A 22,839-nucleotide genomic window follows, 5' to 3' on the forward strand; every position below is an offset into this window, starting at 1 on the left:
CGTCCTTACATGACCATAGCTGTTAATAGGACGTTAATAAATCAAACAAACAAACAAACAAAGAATAATGTGACCGGAGGGGTGTGTTGCTTGTTGTCTTCGGCGGCATGCTTCAATGATACAACACTATAAAAAGAGCAACAGTTCCACTATACCGCAGTCTCCCAAAACACGCACCTCGCACAACATACACGCAACACACCGCATACATGGGAGGACCTCCTTACATGACCCTAGCTGTTAATAGGACGTTAATTAATCAAACAAACCTTAACAGTCCATTATCTTTCCGAAACAAGATCTATAAACAACAATATCATGATAAAACTAATCATTGGCCTACGATGAGGTTATAACACCAAACAAATGCGTGATTCTCTGTGTAATCTATGTTAACAATGAAGATTAATTTTACTGTTTCCTGTCTGGTTCAACTATAGGAGATTTCAGAAAAGATGGCGTGCGTTAATTGGGACGATGGCGAGAAACATTATACGACCCGGTGTAATGAAAATTTACATTTTATTTATTTTGATTTAAATTATTCAGAAGATGATGAGTGTAGTGTATACTGTCATGAAATAACTTCCGCCGCGAATCTACAAAATTATTAATCTAGCTTTGTATTCCCATTTTAAAAATCAAAGTTGTTTCGGAAAGATCGTGGGCGTTTAAAACATGTGGCAGCGATGTATAGCTGATAGATACTCCTATTGTCTTTCTCTGATAGGCCCACACCAAAATCAACATCTATCGCGCTCTAATTATACGGCATAAGATGTAGGGATACAGAATGTGTAATACAACATCGAACAAGCGAGTTTTATGATAAGGTTGTTAGACCGGAACAGATAAGGTTTGATTAATACATTAGACGAACTGATTCAGAAATGTTGTAAGAGTATCATTAAAACAAGTCTCACCATTGTCTTGAGGTTTTCGTCTGTGATATTGGTGTTGTAATTCCATGATGCTTTCACGTTTTTGTTGTAAACTATTCCAGCCTTTGCATCATATTCCTGTAAAAACAATCTCCCCTCGGACTCCGTACCGCCCTGGGCCTGTCCCCTCCCAAGGGTCAGTGATATTACGATCAGTACAATCCACATGGTGTTATATTTGTAAGCACTTGAGTGCTGGATTGCTTTCTGAAATACTGATATCAACTTTTTTCGTAAGAGTGGACGGACGGTTGTGTAGTCAAGACTGAACTACATAATATTCCCTAGTACCTTTGACGTGTATCTGAGGATATTCCCCATGCGCCAAATTTACATATTAACAGCTCAAACGAACAGGTAACTGTACTACATATGAAAGCGTACATATGTTTTCTTTTTGTTTAATGTTATTTATTATTACATGACCATAGCTGTTAATAGGACGTTAATTGATCAAACAAACAAACAAATTATTACTACTGGACATTGCCAGATTTACTACTGGACATTGCTAGATGGTAGCGATATAAATTTATACGCGATTTTTGCTTTCTTTGACAGCGCATCTGAATTAATCATTTTTGAATCAGTTTGTAAGACTGACATGTAAGTTATGAAATATAGTATAGTGCTGTTTTAGAAAATCGTGTTCTGCTTAACTGACTAGTACACAAAACAAACAGGTGTATTTCTGTTTCTTTCTGCTGAAATTTAAACATCAAATTATCATAATAAATTAATGGCATAATATAGCAATAATGAACCTTTAATGAGGTCCATATGGTGTTATATCGCCCGTGTAGAGTAAAAAATGACCGAGGGCGTAACCCAAGGTCAATATTTATAAAATTATATAAGGGCAGTATATGGAACGAAACAACGTCCTGATTTTTTATATTTGATATGTCGTGTCTTAAACAATTGTCAAAAACAATCTCTGATGTGTATATTACTTACATGAAAGGATTGGTCAAAGAACGCAACCCTGAAAAATGCAGCGATAGGGCATATTTTCCAAAGGAATATTGACTCGGTGTTTCAAATTCACGTGACCATGTATTAGCGAAATGAAAAAAATCAGAGCATACCTAATATTTTACCATATTTAACCATATTGCGTTCTTGTATATCTGTTATTAAATCAAGTTACCGTATACCGGAATAACAATTTTACAACAAACATAACAGATAAATATTCTATCAGCTCACTGTTCGCTCTCCACTAATTTATGCTGGACGTTATTGGATCAGAAACTTCATATTTTTTTATCATCTGACCGAAGGTGAGGATGAACTATTGTTATCATGTTTCGTCCGTCATCGTGCGTAAGACTATTTATACAAAAGCCGATTCCTCCTTAACCCTTGAGTGGATTGCATTCATAAATATTTGGCGTGAAACATCATTTGGGAAGGACAATTATATTTTATATGAACGAGTAAGGTCCGACCCCTATGGGCAAAAGGGCGGGGCTCCAAGAGGGGAAATTTTCTTAATTTAGCTTTAAAATCCTACTCCTCCTCAACCCTTGAGTGGATTTCACCAATACTCGGTGTAAAATATCATATTTTATATAAATGAGCCTGTTCCGACCCCTAGTGGCCGAGGGATGGGGCCCCAAAAGAGGAAATTTTCTTAATTTTAGCTTTAAAATCCTACTCCTCCTTAGTCCTGGAGTGGATTTCATCCATATTTGATGTGAAACAATATCGGGGAAGGACAATCATATTTTATATAAATGAGCAAGGTTCGACCCCGGGGAATGTGGGGCGGGGCTCAGAAGTGGGAACTTTGATTAAATTTGTTTAAAAAATCCTACTCCCCCTTAACCCTTGCATCATTAGGAAAAGATAATCATATTTTATATAAATGAGTTAGGTTCCACCCCTGGGAATAGAGGGACGGGGCTCAAAATGGGTCGTTCGACTGAAATTTGGCTTTAAAATCGTACTTCTCCTTCTCCCTTTAGTGAATAACAGCCATAATTGGTGTGGAACATCAATGGGGAAAAACAAATATATTTCATATAAATGAGCCAGATTTGAAGGGGCAGGGCTGAGAATGGAAAACTTTGATGAAAGTTTGCTTTAAAATCCTAATCCTCGTTAACCCTTGAGAAGATTACAACAATATTTGTCATGAAACATCATAAGGTGAGGACAATTATATTTTATTAAGAACCGCGGTAAGAACCATGGGAATAGGACGACGGTCGTCCAAAATAGTAGCTATGCTGAAATTTGGCTTTAAAGTCTGACCCCTCCTTGGGTTACAACCATTTATGTCGTGGAACATCTGTAGAAACAATTTATTCAAATGAACGAACAACTTCTTGTAAATAACTAAGAGGCCTAGAGATTTTATATTTGGCTTACAGCATACTAGTATGAAGGGCTACAAAGTTTGTTCAACATATGACCTTTACCTATTTCAGAAACTTTCATATTCAATTAAGGTGTTCCTTGTTTTTCTTCTATTAATTGTTAACCAATCATGGTTTGACTGTTGTTTTGTGCCATGAGTCAGATGACCGTTAAGACCTATGGGTTGCTTGTTACCTAAAGCTTTACCCTAGGGGATGAATGTTCAACGCAATGTCAGAAGTGCGTTACCAGTATTATTATTTTGGTTATTTTGCTGGTACTTGATGTTCAAATTTTGATCTGTTAAGATATTTCATGATATCACTATAATGGTATATCTTACTCCAAATATTTCTATTTATTGTGTTTAATTTCCTAATGTCTAGTGGTAATTGATCGTTCCTTACCCAAAGTATTTGTCGGTTCACTTACACTGGCCACGATAGATAACACAACACCGGGCTTATTCTAAAATTATGTATTTGAAAATAAACTATTAAGGATAAATATTTCATGATATGGTGATATGTTATCATTTTATCGATTTTCCAAGTTAAAACAGTGATACAAAATCATATAAATCATTAAAATATATACAAATGTGAAATAACTTCATTATGTTACTAAAATGTGTTAAGTGATCTAAAATTGTAAAAGTACAAAAAACACTTGATAAAACAACTTAATTTACAAAATTAAAATATACTACATATGATCGTAATCAAAACACGTGATTTCCATCCAGCAAATGATATTAGTAATGTTATCGAACAGACGATCGTTTACTATTCTTTATATCGAACGAAGAAACGGACGGACGATGGAAGGAACGCACGAGTGCACGCACGCATAAAAAACGAATACAATGATGATAATATATATCTGCAGCTGCACTTGGGTATCCTCGTGTCCTTTTTACATCCGTCTGTTAGACACGAACATACTGTCTTTACACAGACAAACAACACGGGCAAATGAAGCAATGGCCAGATAGACAGATTGACATCGAACAAAATGTTTCAAGAAATTATTGACGTACATAACACGTCCAAAGTTGAGCATCGTAAGAAGTGCATGAATATCGTACTAACAGAATAACAAACAATAACAATAGGGATTTCCATCCCTAATTATGTGTATTAATCACGATTTTGTTTAATATCGAACACTAATTGATATGTTTTCATTTGCTTCCAGCCTCTAAATACTACAGTAAAACCCCGGTATATCGAACAGCTTGAACGATCGGTAAATAGAGATTCTGCCTCTGACAGCCTATGTACCAATCAACAGTATTCCCAATTATGTTCATCAAACCTATTTAATCTATTTACATAAGATGCTGTTCGATAGTTCAAACATTTATAATACACTTAAAATGCATATCTAAAGATGTTTTTGCCTGAAAGAAACGTATGTCGATCCTCTTCATTGATTTCACACATACGTGGTTGTAAAAGGAATGTAATATACCCTATCGCGGGAAATGTTCGCGGTCGTAATATTTGGTAAAACCTTGATGATTTTCTAACCGCACATCACCCTTAAAAATAAAATCAGACCGACTAGAAATGTTGTTGGGTAAATCCTACTGGAACCAGAAGGAGATCTAGGACCATTCGGAGATGGAATATTTGTTGGACAGATGGAGCTCCATCCTATGTTTTCCTCCTTATTCTGTTCCTTCAGCCACTGTAACAACGGATCGAAATACTCCATCATAGGGAGGACGCTCATTTCCCGGGAACCTGTGATCGCTTGCATCGCCTCTTGCCATTGTTTGGATGAACCCATCTTCAACATATTTCTGAAGTAAAACAAAAAATGAAAAGAATTTTTAAAAAATCCTCAAATGTGTATCCTATTTATTCCGACTCAGAAATATTTATCAGGCCCGGCTTCGCCTCGCCCGATAAAGCTCATTTTAGACCCAATATTATTCCGGTTTTTTTTCTGTATTTTGGTGTATTGCTTTATATCAATGAGCTATAGACTGGTTTTGATACTGATCAAAATCCGTCAATATTTGCGTGAGTTACGGGACTTTAAAATCATCAAAACATATAATTCCTTGGATATCCAAGAGTTGCTGATCTGACATGAGAGCAGCACGACTTCTTCTCAAGACCAAGAAGACCCAGGGTACTGATATTTGGCCTGTAGCATGCTGGGATGAAGTGCTACCAAGTTTGTTCAAGTAAATGACCTTGACCTTTATTTAAGGTCACAGGGTCAAATTGGCTAAAAATCCTTTCATCAACTTCTTGTGAATAACTAAGAGGCCTAGTGACCTGATATTGGACCCATGCTTGAATGAAGGGCTATCGAGTTTGTTCAAATAACCTTGATCTTCATTGAAGGTCACAGGGGTCAAAAATGCTAAAATCTTTAAACAACTTCTTCTCAAGAACCAAAAGGCCCGGGGTACTGATATTGGGTATGTAGTATGCTCGGATGAAGGGTTACCATTTTTTCAAATGAATTACCTTGATCTTCATTCAAGGTCACAGGGGTCAAATAGGCTAAAATCTTTAAACGACTTCTCAAGAACCGACAGGCCCAGGATACTCATATTGGGCCTGCAGCATGCTGGGATGAAATGCTACCAAGTGTGTTCAAATAAATGATCTTGACCTTCATTCAAGGTCACAGCGGCTAAAAGGCTAACAATCCTTTAAACCACTTCTTGTGAATAAATAAGAGGCCTAGAGACCTGATATTTGGACTGTGACATGCTTGATTAAAGGGCTATCAAATTTGTTCAAATGAATTACCTTGATCTTCATTGAAGATCACAGGGGTCAAATATGCTTAAATTTTTAAACAACTTCTTCTCAAGAACCGAAATGCCCGGGATACTCATATTGGACCTGCAGCATGCTGAGATGGGGGGCTACCAAGTTTGTTCAAATGAATGACTTTGACCTTCATTCAAGGTCACAGGGGTCAAATAGGCTAAAATATTTAAATGACTACCTAAGAATAACTAGGAGGCATAGAGACCTGATATTGGGCCTGTGACATGCTGGGATGAAGGGCTACCAAGTTTGTTCAAATGAATGACATTGATCTTCATTCAAGGTCACAGAGGTCAAATATGCTAAAATCTTTAATTGACTACGTTGTATTGTGCTAATAGTCAGATGACCGTTAAGGCCCATGGGCCTATTGTATTATTAACGATATTTTCGAATGTAAATAACTATTTTTGTAATGCTTAAACTGCTGAACAGGCGATACATTCACTTCCGTGGAATTCTTGTTTGTGATTGGATGGCGATATGTTTAGAGTTCTGTAATCATCTTTCCCGTCATTTTTTATTCAATAATCCGCTATTGGTCAATACATGGTAAGGCTAACGCCTTAATTGCAACATTGTTCAATTTGAAACCCGAAACTAAAGTACTTCATTATTACAACATATTACCTTTAGACAACATTTTTTAAATATTTACAGTCAATCATTTACGTATTTCACATTTTTACTAGTATAAAATGCATTTTTATCAAGAATAAATGTATTAAAAATTCAACTAGTATTTCGTCTGAAAACAACAGGTGATATTTGATACCGATAACAATTTACCTTAGCAAGGTTCCTGCAGCAGTTTTACGATAAATGTCGCATCTGTGTAGTGGGCCGGTGTATCCAATCTCGTCACAAAGAGCCTTATGCCATTGGAATTGTACAATGAAACTCACAAAATACCTATAGAAAAACGTTAAAACATGGTCCATTAATAAGATGGTTTTGAAAATGAAATCCTATCTTGATAAAAAGTTACAGTTCTTTTATTATCATAATTAATTGACCAGTATTGTGACTGGTTCAAACCTCGGGCATTTACTTATAGAATTGTAGAGTACGAATAGAGAGCATGCTACAGGATGATTTAAAAGCGTTTCCAATGATATAACGTATCATTAATTTCTACTTTTTTATATTCGAACAAGAGCTGATATAGTTTCATGAACTTCATATGGTGATAAAATCAGAAACTGAGATCTGTTGCATAATTTTGATATATCATCGTTGAAAAGTTCAGAAAAATGTCCACAACAAAGGGCGTTACAGAGAATGTAAACATATTATTATAAAGGACAGCAAGCTTACCTGATGTAAGGAGTATTTCCTGGGATATGATATTTTGCGCCAGGATCAAAATCATCCTCTGTCCTTTCCACGGGAGGAGATATACCTTGGTACTTACATCTGTAATGGAAATTTCCGTTCAACTTTAAATTCGCGAAAATATTTTGAAACGAAACATAACAAATTTAGTAGCCGCAAAAGAAAAATGGTTTACAGAACACTGTACACTTTCGTTCTTCTAGAAACACTTTGTCATTGATATTTTGGACTTCAATATGGGGATATTGGGGATGACAAATAACGATCAAATTTAAATTACATATAAAGTGCAATGGGTTTTTTTATAGAACCGTCAAAAAGACCCGTCTTGTTTCTGTAAAACCTGATGTAGAAAAAATGCTAAAAAGAAAAAGGTCCGTGAACCTTCAAATCAAGTCAATTCTAGTCGTTTCATTTTGCAGTTTTAAAACGAAAATTTTAATAGATAAATACATCGTTTCTAAAAAAAACATGGAAAAACATACCAATTATTATTAATCTTTCTTGCTACCACCAAAATTTATTTCTAATTATTTCTAAGATTAAGGGGATGGACCAGCAGGCCGAACGTAGCGAAATCTATTCATTAGCACATCTCAATGCTACAGTATAGTGTTGTAACTAAGCAGTGCCGGACTCGAGCATCGATCTTCTAAGTGTATTACATGACAGCATGTAACATTTACACTTTAGTGAACTTATGCTGCCTGTCCATTTGTCTGATGAAGGTGACGTGATACACATCGCATTAATCACTAGTCGAAACGTCATATATAAAATCTCCACTACTTGTGTACCGATTTCATAACATAAAATCGTTGATTAAAACTTCTTTTCCTTTAATAAAGTTCAACGTTTTAAAAATCGTTATTCGTACCTTTTACGATCTACTGCGTCTGTTCCTAACCTTATAAACTTACCTAAGGTCCCACCAATCGTGGTTGTACGTTGACGGAGTTGTCTTTCCATTAAATACACCCCATCGCCACTGATCAATCAGGTAACCAAAGGGTAGAAAAGCTACCTTGTATAAAGCCATCTTTAGTAGGAAGTTTATGTCACTCTCTGTAATTAATAGTTCAGTTTGTAAAGCTACGTACAGTAGGTAAGACAAAGCCAGCAGTGAATGTATTATCTAGCGAAACAAAACATTACTCAAAAGTAAAACCAAATCAAGAATACTGTTGATATTACTTCTTTGACCCTTATTAATTAAGTTCTATATAGTCATATTGGTCCAGCTTGCTGACGAGATTTGATATGCAAGTGAGATAGAGATGGAGCTCAAATATCATGACTATATCGTAACTTATAACTAACATGGTTGGTCATACGTCTTTTTGATTTAAGTCCTTGACCAAACTGGGAAAATAATAGTGTTATTTTTCTTGACTATTCGGCGATGAAACAATTTTTATCGTTTTATTTTTTCTGCAAATTATCATTGAGTTCGCATCTGACTTTTAAAAACTTCCAATTTTACTTGTTTTCTTTTGCAGAAAACAACTCCAATTCAATGTCGATGCAACAATAACATCGACTTCTCAAATATGATGTTATCCGGAGACTCTGGTTTTCATTTAAATCTCAACGAGCTGTGAAAAAGTAGACGGCACCAATCACTTACTGTCATCTGTTGGAATATCATCTAACAGCCCAATCGCCTTCATATGCTCAGGAGTTTGAAACGACAGAGTGACTATATCAGCCATGCCCTCGTGAAAACCTGTCAAATAATGTAATTGAATAAATACGTTTTTATTTAATTAAATGAAAATTGTTTAAAATGTTTCACTATGTGTTATCTTAGCATTGAACATTTAACACTATTAGACCGATTAGGGAGATTGGTGAAAAACAAAATTCGGTAAAATGATGTACTCGAAACAAACCTAACAACAGTTTAAATAACAAACATTCAGATATTTCGTGCTACAGACATCATCGACTCATATGAACAGATAAGTTACCGGTAACCCAGGTTGTATATTTGAACGACTGTTTACCCGTTGTCGGTATAATGTGACCGGGTTGGTTGTGTTGCTTGGTATCTTCGGTAACATACTATAGTGACATAGCACTAGAAAAAGGGCAAGAGTTCCACTATACCAGAAGACACAACACGGATATACCACAGTCTCCCAAAACACGCATCACGCACTTCATACACGCTACACACACACAAAAATACTTATTTTGGGGACTACATCATGTTGTTACATGTTTCATATATGCATGTACACTTACAAGCCAATGAGATACAAGCTGGTATCGCTGCTCATAGAGTTGAAAGGTATGTATAACGTGAATAAAGACAACGAAATACCAAACGGAGTAATATTTCCACACATGCAGATGTTTTACTATATAACCGTGTATGCTGTTAGTTATAATGTAATAAGCCCTCGTTTTTAACACGAACGTTTCTACATCATACAACATATATCCCCAACCAAAATACTGTCGGAAATGAATGGGGAACATAGAGTTGTACAGGAGAAAGACACGAATAACAGATAACAGCAGATGATATTGAGTAGAAAGATAAGGTAGCTTTCGTTTATATTTTAGAAAAATCAAAATATCCATTTATAATCTAATTAAGATGTAGTTCAATTTTAACATGCAATTACTTTTTTTCAGGTATTGTGTTTTAACGGTTTATTATAATATCATCTGACATGATATAACTATAATATGATATCAGTTAAGTCCTGTATGATATAAATAAATATAATTAATTTGTGTGTTTGTGGAACTGATAAATGATGCTAATTAAATGTTTGACATTCTTACTTACAGGAGTTAATTTTACCCTTCCTCACCTCTCAGGCAGCAGGAATGCGTTTGACTTCGAGCCATAAGTGATTTTTCGATAAATACCATAAAAACCATAAAAGGCTACTTGTGACATAATCTGAGTTGACGTCTAACATTTGAGTTACTAAAGAATCAATATCTTCACTGGTATATAAGTTACTAATGTAGTGATCATGGGCGCTACCTCGGCTTACTAATACTGCCGAAAATTAAATGAACATTACCGGGGTTAGCTCCCCTGCGGTAGAGAACTGGTTGATCGACGTAAGCTAGATAATAGATCACGTGACCCATCTCGTGATGAACAGTTAGAAGTTGACTCTCTGTAACTGCTGTGCATTGCTTAATCCTGAAAACACATTATATATATATTTCTATTTCGTTTAATGCAAAACAATTTAAAACTTCATCAGTCAAACATACAAACATAATACAATACGACTCTTGTGTGGATATGAAGGATAGGGATTCTACTCGAGAGTCTCGAGAGGTTGAAGTATTTGAGGCCTGCCGAGGGATTTAAAACATTTTGTAGATCACAAGATAGAGTTCCAACATCCTTCATATCAACATTTATACAATATTCATATTCTAATTAAAATTGGATATAATTAATAGATTAATATGGTTTTATTTTTTAGTTTCTTCGTGAATTCGTCTAGAAACTGGTAATTCTAGTTGAACATGCAATGTGATGGACTCATCACATTAAAACTAATTGAATATATATTCTATTCAGCAATATTAGGATTTATGTTAGATTTGCTGTTAAAATAACAAAATGTATGAATAATCCCTTGAAGCGTCAACTCTTTTAGTCTAATATAGCATAGTCAAATAGCATAAGGTACGGATTTCTTTCTTTATATTTCGCCGACATTGAATATTTTTTGTAAATCCAATTATCAGCAGTAATAAGTTTTGTTCTCAATTAAAAAATATCAAACAGTGTGTTCCATCATCTTGTAATATACGATTTCTAGTCCGACATCGTGTAATGGTCGTACATTGAGTAATCCTAAAAATCAATGCGGCTCAAACATTTATAATGAATAAAAATACGACAAACCACTATCCATCTATGCCCGAGTTTGAATGCTACGAAGGGTTCAATAACATCTTTATATCAACCCAGCTTTACTAAATAGTTCTTGATAAAAGATGCTCTACCGCCGATAGAGCATAAACGCTATTCATCATTTGAACAATAATTGGTGTTTGATCGTGGATATATGTCTAAATATAATATAATTTATTTTGCCTTGCGCAATCAGTACTTCATTCCATATAGGATATAGTGCCACGGATGTTTTTCGGGATACAATTATCTTTTTTTTTTCACTTGAAGTACAATCAGGATCTTAATTTTTTCAATGGTGGTAATGGTGTAAAGTAAGTGGCTTTTGTAACTAAAGAAAAATTCTTTATCGTCTGCTCCTGTTTTGAATGCGAAACAATACCATTTGTCAGCGGTGGATCATCTTTAACGACTTTTATAATTAATAAATAGTATTCTCCTATGAACTAATAAGTTTATAAGGTTGTCACTATTTAAAACTTCTTACATCGCCAATGAATTATCATTTTCTGTAGTTATTGTTCAGGCATGCGCAGTTTCTATTTTGATAACACTTTCATTTTCATTCTTTTTTAACATGCAATCGGCTGTTAAATAAATTTCAAAAGTAATAAAATTGTTTATTTATGGAGGGTAAACCTGTTTAGCAAAGCTAATTTTTATTAGGGTCCGCTATTACTGTCAGTATGGCGATATCAGCATAACAGAAAATAGAACACATCTATGTATTAATGTAATATTCTTTTTGAGTGAAGGACAATCACCTGAAGTCTTGACCATCATAAAAATCCCACGCAGAAGCATGACAAACCACGTCACGGTCGGCTGGTTTCTCGAGCATGGACTTTGTCCAGAATCCTTCTGGCATAGGGTCTAGACCGATTGATGTGAAGAACTCCTCCGCCACTCGGTACATGTGTGTGATATTGTAGCCCTAAACACAGAATTGGAATATAAATTATAATGTCAATGATATATATGATTGTAATTTTGACAAAAAATGTCAAATTTTCGAGGCGATCTGCCCCTTTATCAAGACACGCAAAACGAACACGATTACATAATATGATACGAATATAACTGTTCGTATCATATTATATAATCGTGTTAGTTTTTTGTCCACACGGTTGGTAACTTCTTTGTCCATATTTCCGTATTATTCGTATCCTACAGACCTACGTATGATGGAATCCCGAGTCATCTATTGATAACACTTCTTTGACTTCATACACAGCCAATATTTCCTAACCTGAAATTGACCTGAAATTGACCAGAATTTCTGGTTAAAATTTTGACCTGAAATTAACCTGAAAGGAGCAGAACAGTCAATTTCAGGTTAAAAAACTGACCTGAATTTCACCTGAAATTGACCTGAATTTCACATTAAAATTTGCTGAGGTCAAATTCTGGTCAAATTCATGAGAAATTCTGGTCAATTTCAGGTTAGACTTTTAACCTGAAATTGACCTCAAATTATATTCTGGTCAATTTCATGTGAAATTCTGGTCAATTTCAGGTTAGACTTTTAACCTGAAATTGACCTCAATTTTCTCAGGTCATTTTCAGGTGAAATTCTGGTTAAATTCATATGAAATTCTGGTCAATTTCAGGTTTGAATTTTAACCTGAAATTGACTTTTCTGCTCCTTTCAGGTCAATTTGACCAGAAAAAATCTTGACCTGAAATTCAGAAAATCTTGACCTGAAATTCAGGTCAATTTCTGGTCAAGATTTTTTCTGGTCATTTTCAGGTCAATTTTACTGTCTATGTCATTTCCAGGTAAATGGTTCACTTGCATCAGGGTATTGTTAGAATTTGTAGCCATTTCTGAGCATATCAGGTGTTGCAATCACGCTGCTGAGGAATGTTTGGTGAGTTTGGTCATTTGTATCTTATGTTGTAGGAAACAGATTTTTACAGGTGAAGAATATTAATCAAAATGTGACCATTGAATTGTTTTTTCCTTGACATTTTCAACTTTACTGACCATAAGGAATGAGTGTGACCACCCAAAAGTAGCAGAGGCGGCTTAACTACTTCTAAACCATGAACTTCGTGGATATAAAGGACCGCATCCAGTTCGTAGCAAGGAGCTTATGGCCCTAAACATTCCAAATGATCAGATCACGAGGCTACTAGGTTGCAGCATCCGCACATGTTTATAACCTCCTTCAACACGTACAGTCGGGTAATGCTACCATCAGGAGACAACCTAGCGAAGTCTTATAAGAAATTACAGAATATAAATCAATTGTCTGACAAAGAAGTCACATTTTAACAAGTATTCTTCACCATAGCATATTGTTTAAGTTTTATATACATGTACATGTAGATATACGTACATGTTGTAAATACATTTATCTATTAAAAGAAGAAATGACAATCACAGATTGTTTTGTCACTTCATGATAGCTTTAAACGATTCACATTCAAAGAGGTTCACCTTCTTCAACTCTTTTTTTCTAGGAACTTCGACTTTAGTGGGTCGATTTTTTTCGTAGAGGATCTTTTACACAGCCTAGAACTCCCCTCCCTCCCCTCCCCCTCCCTAGGAAAACAATGACAAAGTCTGTTTTCTGCTTTATGTAATTTATCTTCCAAAAGTCCTTTACTTGATCTTCCTGCCACTGCAATCCCTGAAATGTAAAAGAGAAACATTTACATTTCAACTGCACATGATCTACAAGTTATTTAGCTGAATCTACAGACATAAAGTCAAAACTCAAAATAAAACTGCATTTAATATACTGGAGATGGCATACCGTGTTAACACTTTCATTATAAGTCGGAATCATATTGTACACTGTTCTGGAAATAAAGAACACTTTGTCATCAAATGCGTTGGTTTTTTCCCTCTAAAATAGTCATAGTAAGATAAAAAATGTTCAAGTTTCTCTTAACATTTTTTGGGTTATATATACAGTAAATCAGATGACTCAGCATTACCAGTGTTTAATTAAATTAGATTAAAAAAGTTTCAGGAAAAATCATATATACATGTAGCATCTGACATGTTTACTGTATATAGAATTCTACATAATTCTTTCATAAAATAAGTTATTGCAAAAGCTTAAGGATGTCATATGGAATTGTTATAATGAAATAAAGTCAGTCCCTTATTTTCCACGTATGGTTCTTCATAAAGATATTGTGTGCGTGTTATATTTGATACTTTATTAGTGTAGTGTGGGAGAACGGTGATGATGATGCACAAACCAGGGAGACAATCAACTACAATATATACAATTTATTTACATAGATATTTTACATTGATGTACAAATCGATCCATCTTGCTCACACAGATTCATTCATTCTCGCTCACTAAGCCTAAATATATATATATACACAGGAACGGTTGCAAATGTTCAGATACTGTCTCTGCACACGATCACTATCCACTACGATGACTCATGCGCGCAGTAATGTGATGGCCATGACAACGACGACGTCACCCAGACGTAAACGACGTAAACAGTTGTACAGTTGTTCCCGCGGTCTCGTTCAGGACCCGCGAACACACTCTCTCTGGCTCTCATGTGTCACCCAGACACTTAACATAGGATGCTGTTCAAAGCCGCAGCTGAAGATATTAGCGTCCTAAAGGCGACTCCGACCCCTACCAGCACACTTATGAGCATTCAATGTGTAGGCGGTCAGGCGAGTCTCATCAGTCCGTGGAGCCAAGTCTCATGTGTCGAATTGGCTGTCTTATCCACTTTGTAGCCGAATCGTATCCTCACATACGGGTATGTCAATCCCCCGCATTGAGACCAGACATCTGCAAAATACAGATGCATATACAACTCTAGATAAAATACTCACGAACATCACACGTCATCCATAACTCTTTCATACTTTGTTGGAAGATTAATAACAGAGTAATATAACAATTCCTTCAACCAATCTTAAAACATTTACCTTTAAACCAGGTCAACTTCTTAGAAATCATATGAAGTCAGCAAAGTACAAACGTCTGCAAAGAATAGATAATATTCATCTTAAAGACATTAATAAGGTGATGGGGGGTTGCTTTCCTAAAAATATCAGTGCTACAATACATAATCTTATTTACAAAACATAAGGTCACACTTGAAAAACATGGAAGCCATGAGGACAGAACTACTTTTTCTATGGAAGTATGGAAGCTGTGTGGTGGCAAATGTATAACATAGAAACAGAAATATATTAATTAGTGCATTTGTGTGAGCTTGTAATTTTTACCTAAAGCCACAATTAAAACTCTTTTTAAGCACTTTAAAATGTGATATTTTCATTTTTATGCTTAATTTATACGTATTTTGGAATATCATAAAATTGGAATGCATGATTGAATGAAGATTTATGTTGCAATCTACAAGCACATAGAATAACTCTCTACTCACTTTTAAATATCCATGAACACTAATGCTGAAGACCTGTAATCTTCTAGCAGGTGATCCACTTCGTATGGGTCCTCTTCTCCCTCGTACTGAACCTCATATACTGCATCAGCAGCACCATCAACACCGGACACAACACTCAAAACTGTCCCCTTATACCATTCGCGTTGGTTTTTATTTTCATCGATAACCCATTGCTGTTTTATGGTTCTTCCCACAAACTTCACCTTTGATGTGCGGGCTCTTGATAACCTAGAAAACACAAATTAGGCAAAATATTCAAACACATGTTTTTTTAGTTTTAATGAGCTAATGATTATTGTTACTTCAATTATAATTATAATACATACTGTTGAATTGTTTGTAATAGAAATTTTGCTGAAATACATGTTCTTGTAACGAGAAATAAATAATAAATTATTATTCTTAATTCCTCTTGTTTCATTTTTTAAAACAAAACTTTCACTTGATGATACCTTTGTGAGGTAGATGCTGAACTGCCAGCTATAGCTTCATTGCAAGGAGGTGCTTTGGTCACTTCATGATTTTCACTGTAATATTTCAGACATTAAATTCAATAATATATTTTGAAATAACAGTAATATTGGTATCACTCATATGTGAAATGGTTTAATCTGTTATATCTTAATAATTTCAAACTATAAGTTATAGGGGCCGCCTGGTTAATATGTGGGGCAGGTTAATAGTTTTTTTGGGTACAGTTCAGTGATTTAAGGGAGTCGCCTAGATGAGTCCTGGACTCGTCATTTTCCTGTGGGACTCACCAAAATTTTGAGAACCTTCCATATTTCTTTGTACTGGGACCCATCAAAATTTGAAATTTAGTGTGATGGACTCGCCTTAAAAAATCCTACATAAATTGCTGAGTACTCTGATTTTCCTACACCATCTAAAATGGCATGTTCAATAAATATTATTGTATTATGTACACAATTTCAATTTACCTTGGCAAAGTTGATGTATGGGATGTGGGCGTTGGAACATTACTTTTGGCTGCGGTTGTCTTGGAATGTGTTCGTCTGCTTCTTCGGGTCACATTTTTCTTGGCCGATTCATTATACTGAAAAGACAAAAAGTGTCAGTGTTAAAATTTAATTCTGTACTTTTACCATTCAAAACTTAGATACTTACCACAGAATCATGTATCACACCCTTTCAATGATTTTTCCTGAATAAGCTAACTATATAATATAAAATATTAATTATGTCATATTTAATATTAATAAGCCTATCAATTCTTCATATTCTATACATGTCTTACCCAAATTCCCGGCTCTCTGATTCCTGGACTTTTCCCTTCTCGTGGTGAAGTTAACTCTGGAAGTAGAGCTTTGTAGTAAAAGCTTTCAAGCTTTGGCAACATTTTGTTTTCCCACAACTGAATATTTCTAAAAATGCGTTGAATGTACATTTGGTATGGCTGGCTTGTGCGCACTACAAGATCAATCCAGGGCTTATCACAAATGTTCATCAATCCATGGCATTGATAGAAATAGTCATGGTTTTCTCGCAGTGTTAATTTGCCCTCCTTCAATTCCAAACAAAAGTTTTTCTGAGTTTCAGCTGCTTGATACAAATTAAGTGGTTTATTGTACAGAACATTCTTCACTTCAACCAGGCCAACTTCCCCATTTCGAACAACAACTATTCCATCCGGACTGGCACCTAAAAATTTGTTGCATCTGTCAATGACAAGGCCACTCGATTGGATTTCCATATTGATATTATGCTCAGTCTTTTTCAGTTGGTATTCTTTCAGGCTATTTTCTTCTTGCAAGAGACCATGTGTGGTGTATCTATTTCCTCTGAATTTACTGTAGAGATGTTTGCGGACTAAACATAAGACAGGTATCGATGGATTTCTGCGTATAATAGGGCCAAAAGTAGATGCTGTGATTCTCTTTCGTCTCTCTGTATGCCAGATGGATGAATGTGATTGTTGGAGGGTTGATTTTTCAATTTGTAAGATTTTGCTTTCACTGATGTTAATCTCTCTCTTTTAAATACTGGTCTTTCAATTCATCAAGTGTTTTTGGTGATACATCCTCTGAGAAATCTATGGCCTCTGGTCCATATGATAGTCTAGCTTTCTTGGAGTTCGCCTGAGTTGCGCTTACCATTTTTCTCTTCCATCTTTTTTCTTTTGTCGTTTGCTTGCCTTTATGTGTGGTGGTATTTAGGTGCATCTGGTGTCTTTGCCTGTACAGTTTAGAAAACAGGAACCCAGGCTCTGTAGCTGTAGCGGATTTCCACACCGTCGGAGACCATTGTGGTCCAAGATTCATTCTTAATGCCCCACCATAGCAACGACCATGCCAGGAACCACGATTACAAAGGTTGTAGACCTTTCCTCCGTCAAATTTAGATCGAATGTGCATCCAACTTTCAGCCAGGTTGGTAGTGAGGCATCCAATCAATCGACTGCTCTTCTCTGCCAGAGGTATTAATATGTTGGTGACATCTTTAATTATGCACTGATCTACCTGGTCAAAAACTGTGTATAAGTGCCTTGTCTTGCCTCTTCTTGAGCCTGTAATGAGGTGCCGTCTGTCCACATGTTAACCTGCTCAGTGATGACCTCATCAACATGGGTGTTGTTGGAATGTGAGTCTGCATTATCGTCACATGGTGGTAACGTAGGAGACGTTGATTTGGCTTTACAGAAATCTGAACAGTTGGTATGGTTTCCAAAGACATGATGCACAGATTGACGAATATCCCTGGATAGCTTCTGAGATGCCAGATGTCTGTTTCCATTCTCTTCAGCTTCCCTGCTTCGCATTCGAATGGCACAACGAATGGCACTTACAATCCGGATTCTGGCTGCTTTGGTTAGATGGTGTCTACCTTTATAAGAGGGATTATCCACTACCAACTTTTCTAACTTAGATCGGACACATTTGCAGGCATGATTGCAACACTCTAGTTTAACAACATCTTTGCCCCATATCGGCACTTCTTCCCTAATCTTTGCAAATGTAGAAGAGTCCCCATCACCGATGACTTTGGTGTACCGCAGGCCATGCTTTGTTTCTGCCTGATTGAAACCTTCAACGATTATGTCCGCCTCCATGGACTGGCTGCTATCTTCCCAGTTCTTAAAACACTTATGTGGTCTAGGTACCTCCTGTTTTTGTTGTGACATATTGCAAATGTAACAGTACTTGTTACGTACTCCTATGTGTAACAGTTTCTTTGTTTCCTGGCCAATAATTATAGCTACCCCACCCAGAGCATTATATGTGTGTTTGTGTGTTCTCTTCGACCATCCTCCGTCCGTTATGACTGTTATGCATGGTACCTCTCCATGATAATTGCCTTTACTGATCGCGATCTCTCGTTCCTCAGCACCTGCCATCAATAGTTCCGTTTCTAGGGCATCTTTCCACCACTGGCCTATTTCCTGTTCAATGGCGGAAAAGGAGGTTTGGGTCATACCAGGCGAATCAAGGGTGGCGAGGAATTCGTTCAAATGGGCTGGACCATTACCTGTTACCATGCTTCCCCACACGGCTCTCACATTGATGTCGTACCGTTTGGAGTTAGGCAGCTTTGGACTTGTCTCAAATTTGAACATTTTTTTGCAGCCTTGACACTGAGACATGTAAATTGACGCTAATCCTAACGTACGCTCCTCTGATACAAGTTTTATGGGGGCTTCACCTTTCACCGAGAGTTTTACGGCTTCATCACATAAACATGCATGCATAGTTATCGTCGATACATATTTCTGAACACATTCTAAGTTTATTACACGAAAACCATTGCCAACAACATTGTTCACTCTTTTTATGCACAATTTGATGGTACTTGTGTCAGAAACATTACGCACACTGTAGATGGGCTTCACTTTTTGATGGCTAACCAAATGCCTCCGTGTTGTGAACATACCTTTGTTGGAAAAGTTTTTTTTTCTCAAAATTCTCATGTGAATACAACCAAATGTTTGAGGTGCATCTTGCAAAGAAACTTTGGCAATTGTGGGGGCTAAACAAAATTTGTATTTGGGTCTTCCAGGTCTCAAAGTTTGACGTTTCACAGAATTTATGCCGGATGATAATCCAAACCTTTTTTTGGTGTTTTTTCTCTTTGTTCCCATGTCGAAATGCTGTTTTCTATCCCTCTCTATATAGTCTAGCACTGACGACGTGTGTATGAGTTTCCGTAGTTTTACTGACATGACATAACTTTCTTGTACGCTTTTGTAAACACTTATTTAACACTACCGTGCATCTTAATTCCAAACATAACCAACCCAATAATGCAAACCAAATTTTAATAAAGTAAAAAAGAAGAAATAATAAAATGTTGTCACCGGATGTTTATACAGTCTACTGACAGTTAGCACGTAAACAAGACTGCAACATTAATGTTTGTACTTACCTTTAAAGTCCGATCGATATATTTTGTAGTAAAAGCATTGAACAAATATGAAATGAGCAAAGATTGCCACGCTTACTTACCACAAATACCTTTTGTTTCTTCAGAATTCATCTATTCGTGGTTTGTTGAATGGACCGTATCACCAACCGGAAGTCCTGTCACGCAGAAGAGACCTTATTCATAATAAAAAAAAAAACAAATAATTACCGATCGGATTTAAAAAATATTATGTTAAAAATATGAAGTCGGGAATTGTTAAACCAACAACATTTTAAACAGACGTCTAATCGGTAAATTAAAATATTTTCATTTTGTGCGGGCGTGATGAGTATCGGTACTTCCTGCAAGAAGCTGAGAGGGAAATTGGAATGAAGCCGTGGATTTCTGTCGTAATTGTTGTTTATAGGCTCGAGAGTATTTACAATTGAACGTTAATTTGACAATATGATATTTGTGGAACCCGCAAAAAACCCGATTTACTGATATCAAGGCCTTCGATCTTTCATAAAATCATTTTACTTTTTGTGAACTGCTGCTGCTACTGAATCCAATATGGCGACGCCCATAAAAAGATATAGCCAGACAGTAAAACTTTAGATTTCGTTTAAAGAGAAAGAGAAAAAATCTTAAACTCGCTATCCGGAGCATGTGCTATGGATAAATTGTCAAACGAGTGCATGCACACAACTAACTAATATTAGAAATGCAAAACCCGAAAGAATATGGAAATATAAAGTTTAGGACATAAAGATAGAACACCATAGTAAAAACTTACCCCGTTTCTTGGGCTGTGAAGGCACACCTGTCTGGTATTAACAACGGCTTGACACGTCTTACCGGTTCGCTGGTCTTAGACTGTGTGTCGCTACTTACACGGTGCGTCCAATACCCGGAACGGGACGTAAAAAATATCCGGCGGAACGTATTTAAACTTACCGCGAAATATGAATCGTGACAATTAGAAACCATTTAATGTATCGCTGTAACTGCAATAAGGTTATATTAGTCAGTCATGTCATGATGTGCTTCATGTCCAAATATATATACATGTATTAGCAACCTGCATAGCTAGAGATACCAACAGGCATGCATTTACACTACAATTATAATTATTAAATATCCCCAAAAAACACGGATTTCATCACAAATATCAATACAGCAGTCAGTCAATTTATTATATACAGCATAAGCCTACATGTACAAATGTAGTTGCCTGTTACAATATTTTACTCAACATGTTATTAACATAATAATAAGAAAACCAACAAATCAGAATAAATTAACAATAAATCTGTGTAATTATGACGACTAGAATGTTTTATGAAAGGCGTGATGTTTTACATACAATGATAATTATTCTATATAGACAATGCAATTTGTAACTTGGTTTTTTTAAAGAACTTGTAAAATTAATCGCATCTTTACTTTAATTTTAATAGGCCTAGCATAAAGTACAAATGTAGTTCTACATGGTACATTACTTGTCATTAGCTGCAACAAATTAGCTACTGTTTTAGCTAAAAGATATCACCTTCTGACTGATCTTTTTTATTTTTATTCTTTTTCTTGTACAGGTACCCCTATACTTAAAACCACTTTTAAATATAGTACTGAAAATCAATTTGGAGTAGTTTATATATGTATATTGTAAATTTACATACCGTACATGTACAATTGACAAAACGTCAAGCTCCTATGATTTACATGTACTGGCTAGGCTACTTCAGTCATATTTTTCTGTATTTTGACAAAATTTCAATTTACTGTCATGATTTTATTAAATTTTTCCTAAATTGGCAATTATTGCAGTTATGGGCTTAACGAATCATATTCCTAGGGAAATCTAATAAAATAACCGCAAGGAAAAAATATCCCAAGGTCTGGGTCAGGACCCCAATGAAACTTTTCACAAATATTGTCTGATCAACAAAAAAAACAACCTCGTTTGTTTTATGAGAGAGAAAAAAACTCGTCTAAATTTAATATTCATATCGATGGATTACCTGAAACAACTTCTTTCGCCTCTACTCATTTTCTACGGAAGATTGTCAACATCCCGGCCTCTGTAGTCAAAACGCGCACGTGCTGTTGTTTACGTCTGCTCGATATAGATGGCGCTCTAGTTCAAATCTAGATCATCGATATGTTTATCATTTACGGATCGGCGGAGTCAAGCATCTCATCGACCCAGATTGGATGGAGTCTGTGACAACAGATCAAGACGGTGGCTTTTGATATTGTCACAATATTTTGATTATATCGTCAATATTAGTGAATGTGGTGTAATACATTACGATATATGATGTTTGCCGGTACACTACGACTAGGATGCCTAACTGTCAGCGATATTACAAGCAGCTTAACTATGTTATCGGAACAAAATACGACAATCACAAAGTAAGTTTGAGAAGCCAACATCTGATGAAAAATAAATCCTATGCCGCCCGGAAGCGGGGAGGTTCTGATTAAGACAGTAGTTTTAGTGTGTCTTTTTATGACTCCATATATTTACAAAGTACCTAAAATTAAAGCCAAAATAAATCCGTAAGAAAGCCCAGTCCATCTGACCCAATAAATAAAGGTGTATACATTATGTCCAATAGGCCTACTGTTTGTACTCTATGTAGAGTCTAGTAGTTTGTGTATCATCAGGTACTGTATGGAGTGTATGCATATCCATATTCAGTGAATTAGATTGTCACAACCCATACTGTAATGA

At 35.8% G+C, this 22,839-nt stretch overlaps 2 protein-coding genes and 2 long non-coding RNA genes across 4 annotated transcripts in view; all 4 read right to left on the bottom strand.

Moving 5' to 3' along the window:
* Positions 1 to 1,109, bottom strand: part of LOC138322218 (angiotensin-converting enzyme-like) — a 28,653-nt gene extending 27,544 nt beyond the window's left edge. The window contains exon 1 of the mRNA XM_069266264.1: positions 924 to 1,109. Within this exon, the coding sequence (XP_069122365.1) occupies positions 924 to 1,109 (186 nt within the window). The remainder of the gene's footprint in view (positions 1 to 923) is intronic.
* Positions 1,110 to 3,779: 2,670 nt separating this feature from the next.
* Positions 3,780 to 22,839, bottom strand: part of LOC138321225 (angiotensin-converting enzyme-like) — a 33,090-nt gene continuing 14,030 nt past the window's right edge. Inside the window, exons 7-13 of the mRNA XM_069264741.1 lie at positions 12,101 to 12,270; positions 10,483 to 10,607; positions 9,066 to 9,164; positions 8,359 to 8,503; positions 7,421 to 7,519; positions 6,893 to 7,015; positions 3,780 to 5,112 (exon numbers count right to left, since the gene is read on the bottom strand). Of these exons, the coding sequence (XP_069120842.1) occupies positions 4,833 to 5,112; positions 6,893 to 7,015; positions 7,421 to 7,519; positions 8,359 to 8,503; positions 9,066 to 9,164; positions 10,483 to 10,607; positions 12,101 to 12,270 (1,041 nt within the window). The 3' untranslated portion in view covers positions 3,780 to 4,832. The remainder of the gene's footprint in view (positions 5,113 to 6,892; positions 7,016 to 7,420; positions 7,520 to 8,358; positions 8,504 to 9,065; positions 9,165 to 10,482; positions 10,608 to 12,100; positions 12,271 to 22,839) is intronic.
* On the bottom strand, positions 14,569 to 22,782 carry LOC138321229 (uncharacterized). Its single transcript, XR_011208300.1, has 2 exons — positions 20,896 to 22,782; positions 14,569 to 15,115 (listed from the first exon to the last, which is right to left on the bottom strand). It is a non-coding gene; the product is annotated as an uncharacterized lncRNA (long non-coding RNA).
* Positions 15,256 to 20,331, bottom strand: LOC138321227 (uncharacterized). Its single transcript, XR_011208298.1, has 5 exons — positions 20,201 to 20,331; positions 16,682 to 16,797; positions 16,193 to 16,267; positions 15,720 to 15,968; positions 15,256 to 15,310 (listed from the first exon to the last, which is right to left on the bottom strand). It is a non-coding gene; the product is annotated as an uncharacterized lncRNA (long non-coding RNA).

This window comes from Argopecten irradians, chromosome 4 (assembly GCF_041381155.1).
Source record: "Argopecten irradians isolate NY chromosome 4, Ai_NY, whole genome shotgun sequence".
NCBI lineage: Eukaryota > Metazoa > Mollusca > Bivalvia > Pectinida > Pectinidae > Argopecten > Argopecten irradians.